The sequence below is a fragment of the Helianthus annuus genome, chromosome 11 (assembly GCF_002127325.2).
Source record: "Helianthus annuus cultivar XRQ/B chromosome 11, HanXRQr2.0-SUNRISE, whole genome shotgun sequence".
In the NCBI taxonomy this organism is placed as follows: domain Eukaryota; kingdom Viridiplantae; phylum Streptophyta; class Magnoliopsida; order Asterales; family Asteraceae; genus Helianthus; species Helianthus annuus.
Window position 1 is genome coordinate 23,444,883 of NC_035443.2, and position 7,802 is coordinate 23,452,684.

The 7,802-nt window shown below is 34.3% G+C and overlaps 1 protein-coding gene across 1 annotated transcript; it reads left to right on the forward strand.

Annotated features, from left to right (window-relative positions):
* Positions 1 to 4,981: 4,981 nt before the first annotated feature.
* On the forward strand, positions 4,982 to 7,567 carry LOC110931697 (protein FAR1-RELATED SEQUENCE 5-like). The gene is made up of 6 exons (XM_035979820.1): positions 4,982 to 5,015; positions 5,936 to 6,054; positions 6,175 to 6,746; positions 6,852 to 7,110; positions 7,212 to 7,441; positions 7,534 to 7,567. The coding sequence occupies exons 1-6, from the start codon at positions 4,982 to 4,984 to the stop codon at positions 7,565 to 7,567; spliced, it is 1,248 nt and encodes a 415-aa protein (XP_035835713.1).
* The last annotated feature ends 235 nt before the right edge of the window (positions 7,568 to 7,802 follow it).

Consider the following 7,802-nt stretch of genomic DNA (forward strand, 5'->3'; position numbering starts at 1 on the left):
CAAAAACCATCCATCTCCTACCCTCTCTCTCCCAATCGGCCAAACCAAACACCCACCATCTTCATCTTTTCAAAATTCAAACACTTGAGATTCTTGCAAATATGGAGGTTCATGGATGAATTAAGACACTTGTGAGACTTGAAGAGCCATTTGAAGCACTTTGGTGACACTAGATGCTCTTAAATCATCAACATTTTCACATCTTTATCTTTATTTTACTAGCAAAATTGTAAGAACTCTTCACTAGTTTCTACTTTATTATCATTTTTGATTTTGAAAGTGTAGGATCGGTTTCGACCTGAATGAGTCATTCGGAAGAGCTCTCGTACGTTTCAGAGGCGGAAACTAAGAAACGCACTCGAAAAACAGCTTGAAATACACTTTAATCCTCTTTTATATTGAAATAACAGTGTTTACAGCGAGAGGAAATACCGGCAGCACTTCGGTATCAACTGACCAACCGTTACAAATGATGATACAATAACAGCTATTTATAGTACAAGCCTATCCGTTTGAACAAGCTCAAATGGTTACAAATTCAAACGAGAGGGCCTCAAACGGCCACCTATTCAAACGGTAACCATTGAAACGGCTACACTCAAACGGTTGACTATTTCAAACGGCTAGCTTGCATCTCATTGGTTCTTTCAAACGACAAGCTTTCATTGGACCAAATATCTTTCGTCCTATATGAGATGACACAATGATGATGTAATCATTGTGATGTCATCATCAAAGATGATGACATATGCATGATCAAATCCGCAACGAACCCGAGACTCGATATTAAGACGAAGACGACAGATGACTGCATCAACAGAAAGAATAGAAGTTCATCTTGAATCAAAACCAAAACAAAACCCACATGAAAAACATTAAGAAAAACCAAAACCATTATTTTGATCTTATGATTTTTCTATGATTTTGGATGAACTTGAAGAAGTTTATACTAGTGAATATGAATCTTGGTTATTTTTGTATAAAAACAAGATCTAAACACGTGCCTGTTAGATCTAACAAGATTCATCAACAAAAGTTATGAACATGAGTTTTGATGATTTAAATAGTTAATATGCATGCTAGAAAAACATGAGAAATTATTTAAATCCAAGAAACTAAATTTTTGATAAATTACTTAAATAAAGTTTCCATTTCTGGAAAGAATCAAGAACATGAAATATGTTAGTAGAAAGAGTTTTGAATACATATTTGTACTTTAAATGATTATATGAGTAACCTAGAATGAAGTTTTAATGAAATCTTGTTCTACAATTTTTTGACAAAAATCAAGAATAAAGTTTACTTTTTGAGAAAGTTAGAGACTATATCATGTTCATAGTACTGTTGTTGACAAAATATGATGATTTTTGATACTTGATGACATTTGAGATTGAAATGATTCGAAACACAAGTTTTGTATAAACTTGGGAAAAATCCATATTTCAAAAGAAACCGTGGCAAAATTTTTATAAATTTTGTTATGATCAAAAGTTGTTAAACAAAGAAAGTTGTAACTAGAAAACAATTGAAGTCTTTAAACATGATTAAACGAATTTTTGGACAAAAGTTATAAACTCATGTTTTGTGATGATTTCTAAACGAAAAATGACAAAGTATATATTTTAGATAAGATGTATACTTTCAAAATTTATCAAGATCATAAATATATATTTTTGGTATGTATATTATGTATTTAGTTCATGTAGGAATAAATACAAAATTATACACATCCACAAAAATTACAATATATATATATATATATACACACACTTGGAAAACAAAACTATAAAATGGAATGTCCATCCTTGGACATAAACATACAATCGGACAAATTCGGACACTTTGGACAATATGGACACTTTGACAAATTTGGACAAAATAAAATATATGGCACAAACGAAACAAACGACATAAACGAGACGGACGACACGAACGGGACTAACGACACGAATAAACCAAGCCGACACGTAGTAAATAGTCATAACAAAATACGAGCCGTCACACACACTCTAAAAAGCTTATGCACTAAAAAGGTTTCATATGTGACATAAGTAATAATTTTTATAAAAACTAGATTTTTATAAAAATACACGTATTATTATTTATGACCAAGCCCAAATCCTTTAAAGGAGTCCATAAATTAAATTTGGGCTAAAGTCCAATTTTCATAAATAAAATTGGGCTAGGCCCACTTTACAAAATATTTGGACTAAATTCTATTTTAGTTAAATTGGGCTAAAGCCCACTCTACAAAGATTTCTACAAAGATTACTTGGACTAAAACCCAATTTTTATAAACTATTACGGACTAGATCCACACTTAGAAAATAGTTTGGGCGAGACACATTCTTACATAACCTATTTGGACTAAGTCAACTTTTATAAACTAAATTGGGCTAGGCCCACTTTTATAAAATATATTTTGGGCTAGGCCCACTCTTACAAATCAATTTGGGCTTAACCCACTTAAAACAAAGTCATTCTGGGTCAGGCCCATATACACTAAACATACAAATTGGACTTAAAACCTAACACATGAATTAAGCCCATTCAAATATAAACTAAATAGGATATATATATATATATATAGAAACGGGTTCGGGAGAAAATGCTCAAAAGTGTGAGAATGGTGAGAACGCATCCTGGCCTAACACGTGTCCCGCGGCATAGAGAAGGGCGGAGGGGCTTTTTTGTCTCTTCCTTCTTGAATTTGTTTTTGGCGTTTTGAACCTTTTTTGAATAATTTAGCTAGATGCCAACTTTCCTTCGTAAACCCCATCTTTTTCAGAAGAAGCTGCTTAGTGGCATCCTGTTTTTTGGTGTGATATTCTTGTTTGGTGGCATGTCATTAAAGATCAACTCTTGCTTGATGTTATTTGTAATAATGGAGTCCAAAATAGCATTTTACACTTGTGTTGAACCCTTTATTCCATTCATATAATCATCAAGAACAAAGCTCACATGATGGCATATCACTGTCATCAGACTCTTTTTCTTGAATATTTGTCCATCTCATTCAGCAAAATATTATTGAGTTAACCCCCTCAGAAAAAGGATCAATTTCAGTGAAAGATTTGCCATCTGTGGCGTTTTAAAGGGAGTGGTTTCTAGAGGATATGACGTTTTTGTGTTTTCTGGGTGTGATTAATTTCATTGGTATAGACCCCTCTCTTATAGGAGTTTTTTGGCGCGTAGTTTAGGCGGGACTTTTTATTGTAATAAATGATAGTAATAAAGTAATTGTCTTTTCAGTTACTCTTTTTGTATTTACTGTGTTGATCAACTTTTATCAGTTTTATAGGTTATAGACGTTCCATCTTCTAAGTTTGGCGTTTTTTTTAAATGGCGTAATGCAGACCAACATGACAAAATACAATAACGGAGTAAATGAAATATTAAGCAGGAAAAATATTTTTTGTTATTTTTGGCATTTTGTTAGGGTTAACCGTTTTTAGTATTTTTTTGGCGTTTTGCTAATAAAGATAAAAATATATCATTTAATTATCTTAAAAAAAGAAGACTACATAGAAGAAAAAAAAAAGAGGAAAAAAAATTAAAATCCTTCGTCAGAAGGTACTTTATCTGAATAGCATCCATCACTTGTGTCATCTTCTTCCTCCTCAGAGTCTTCATCTGGATCTTCATCCATGTCATCACATTCACCTTCATCAGCTTCTTGTTCCTGAAGATTCTGAAGCCTCCACCTGAACATGTCTTGCATTAACTCCAATTTTGAGTCTATTTCTGTGTTGGTACAAGTGGCGTTATGCAATTCTGCCATGAAACCCAGTCGTTGCTTTGTCATGATGTTCTCTAGCCAGTAGACTTCCTGCTCTCCACTGTCGTATGTAACCGTCACCATGTCTGTTTCATCATCAAAATGCCATGATGTCATGACAGGGTCTGGCTTCACATCTCCTTTGATTGGTCCAAATTTGCTGGTTAATGCTTTCATAAGCATATGCGTTTCATGGCATTCGTTGTCTAGAGCGATGCCAATGAATAAGATTTGCCTCTTTATCTCTTCTTCCATCTTCAGAATTGCCCTAATCGTCTTAACATACACCCTCCTTCTGTTGTCAAAATGGAGGACGTATCAACTGATTCCCAGAGTGTATCTCCACGAAACGATTGTTGCCATTTTTAGCGTTTTGGTTAAGTTGGCGTTTTTGGTTAAACGATTTTTTTTTTTTTTTTTTTTTTTGCAGAAAATGGATAGATTGAAGTGATTATGGAAGCTATGTTTTACCTTTGTTTATATAATGATGTTTTTGGCGCGTAATTTAGGAGGGAATTTCTTCTAATAAATGTTAATAACTGAAATTCAGTTATTTGTGTTGTTTCGTCTTCCTGTAATATTCAACGCGTTTTATTACTAATTTTTGGCGTTTTGTTTTTAATGACGTTTTATTTTTTTGTATGGCGTTTTATCATTTGATGGTGTTTTGAATATGAGCGGTAAAAGACCCTTTGACCCTTAATGAAGCGCGTCCCACATAATAAAATTGATGTTATTTACGAAAACGCCACCGTGCAATCTAGTCCATGGATTGTTTTGATCGGACGATCCATAAGCGTTCTCACCGTTCTCACACTTTTCACCGTTTTCTCTAAATCCTGACCCTATATATATATATAGAGTAGGAGTTGTGTGGAAAGTCCAATTTTCCTAGAAAGTCTAGGAAGCAATAGTATATTGACATGTGGCATGGATGTATTTTAACTAGAAGGGCAAACATGTAATTGCATATATTTTTTTTATTTTTGGTAATTATCTCAAATAACTATATTTTTGCATGTTCGTTTGTGTAACCGATTATATGCATGATATGCGGGATTATAGTTTTTTTTTTTGAATCCAAATCTATTCCAAATTCCACGAACACGAAACACATATATATATATATATATATTATAATTTCGATCATTCTATTCTTCACCAGCATCGTTCTTATTCTATATTATTTCAGTCTGAAAAATCATGGCTTCGAACACCCTTGCTGATGTTGGAGATGGTAATTACAGTTACTTTTGTAGGCTTTTGTGTTGTTTTATTATCATGTTTATGCAAATTCGTCAGTTTGTTCTTGATGCTGTGTTTTAACAGCAGAGGTGTTGAGGTTTAGTATTCATTGATTCTATAAGATGACCGATGTTTTTCTAATCTGAAGATTAATTTTTTTTCCTTAAGATATTTCATGGTGTGTTTTAAAATCCATACTTGTAATTTATGTGCAAAAAACCATCATGTATGTTATTGGTGCTGTGTTTTAACAGTCATACAGATTCAGGTTGTTTGTGTTTTAACCGTAATGTGTTTAACAAGTTATGTGTTTTAACAGATCTTTGAGGTTGTAGTCAACGGTTTATATAAATCCATTGAATGGTGTGTTTAAATAGTGTTGTGTTTTAACAGTTATTGAGGCTGAAGCCAATTTTTTTTATAGTTCCATATTGAATGGTGTGTTTTAACAGTAATGTGTTTTACTAGTTATGTGTTCTGTTATAGTTTCTTCTCGAATGATGTGTTTTAACTGCAATGTGTTTTACCAATTATGTGTTTCAACAGATGTTGAGGTTGTGCCAAACCATCATCTTGTTATTGGTGTTGTGTTTTAACAGTCATACATGTTCAGGTTGTTTTTGTTCATTGATTCATATAAGTGGGCTGATGGTTTGTAGTATCATGGTCACCCTTTTCTTACATATTTGAATAGTGTGTTTTAACTTCCATAGTTGTAGTTTTTTGTTCTGTTTATTTAAACTCTTTCTGAGAAAAAATCAGTTTGTTATATGTGATGTGTTTTAACAGTTATTGAGTTTGAAGTAAATGTTTTTTATAGTTTCACCTTGTATCATTGAATCGGTGTTTTTTAAATTGCATTATTTTTGTTTAGAAATGTGTTTTATACACTTTTTTTGTCATGTGTTCTAGATGCACCTAATTACCAATTACGTGGTATTGAACAAGTATCTCCAAACACTGGAACAAAGAGATATATTCCAGATTCACCCTCTTCGTTGACGCCAGCAGAGGGAATGTTATTCGACACAGTTGATGACGTGTATAACTTTTAAAAAACTTACGCAGAAGCGGGAGGTTGGACTGTAAGGAAGGGCACACAGCATGAGAACCGTGGTATTGTTATAAACAAGTACTTTTTTTGTTCAAAGGAGGGTCAAAAAGACTTTCGACCGGTCGATACCTTAGTTGAACAGCCGTCTGATAGGTGGGTACGTAGGGTACCATCCAAAAGGACCGGATGCCAAGCTGCGATCAGAATAAAGCTTACCGATGCTAAGAAGTATTTGCTGTATCATTTTATAGAGGCGTACAACCATGATTTTGTGCATCAAGAAGATTTACATCTTCTCAAGGAAAACAGGGGTATTAATCGTGCTCACGAAGAGATGATAAACAAGATGTCACATCTCAACATTGGTCCTGTTCGTGCATTTAACATTATGAAGGAAGTGTATGGTGGGTTCGACAAAGTCGGTGCGACCAAAGTCGATTTTAGAAATTTCAAGAAAGAATTAAATCTTTTTATCGGAGAGTTTGATGCGGAAATGTTTGTCAAGCGACTGATGAGGAAAAAGGAGTTTTTACCGAACTTCTCTTGTGAATATGAAATGACAGACGAAGGTGTGTTGAAGTGCATTTTTTGGGCCGACGAGGATATGAAGAGAAATTATTATATGTTTGGGGACGTTATATCATTTGATGCTACCTACAAGCGTAACAAGTAACGATGCGTTTAATTTTTATATATTCAATGTGTTTTAAAACTTACTGTGTTATAAATACATCATAATCTTTTTGTCATCGCTGATTGTGTGTTTTTTTTAAGGTATAACATGATGTTTGTCCCTTTTACTGGGATTGATAATCATAATAGGAACGTGACACTTGGTGCTGCAATTCTCGGTTCTGAAACGGCAGAGACGTATAGCTGGTTACTTAGGGCGATCAAGAACGCATATGGGTACGCGCCTCCCGTAATCGTTACTGACCAGGACCCTGTGATGAAAAAGGCTATAGCGGATGTTTGGCCTGAGTCGAGGCATCGGTTATGTATGTGGCATATCATGGATAAACTCACTACAAAGGTCTGGTTTTTATATGGCAGGGTTTTATTTTTTTTATATGTGTGATTTTTACTGTGTTTTAATATATTTTTTTTGTCATTCATGATACAATGTTCCCTTAGGTCGGGGCTGCCCTATGTTCAAATACAGATTTCAAGAAAAGATTGTCTGCAGTTGTTTGGACTGATTCTCTATTGCCCGAAGCATTTGAGGCTGAACGGGCAGCTATTATTCATGATTTCGGTTTAACCGACCATGAATGGCTGACGTATATATACGGGCTACGTGAATCATGGATTCCAGCTTACTATCGCGAAGAAGAAATGTCTGGTCTTATGCGGACATCATCTAGGTCTGAAAGCGAGAATCACTTTTTTGGCAAGATTAGCAATCCAAAGTGCACGTTGGTTGAATTTCTTAGCCACTTCGATACGGCTATTGAAGCGCAAAGGCACGAGCATCGGAAAAACGATCATGACACTCGATACACCAACCCTGGAGAGTGGAGTGATTTTGTTCTCGAGAAGCAAGCAGCTCAGATATATACCAGAACTTTATTTTTGGATGTTCAACTCGAGATTCAACATGCTATTCATCGTTGTACTAGTGTCAGATTAGATCACGTCGATGATTTCATTAAGTTTTTTATAAAGGATCTCGATCAGCCATGTTCTTCGTTCTTCGAGGTTAGTTTTTGTTTTACTTTATGTGTA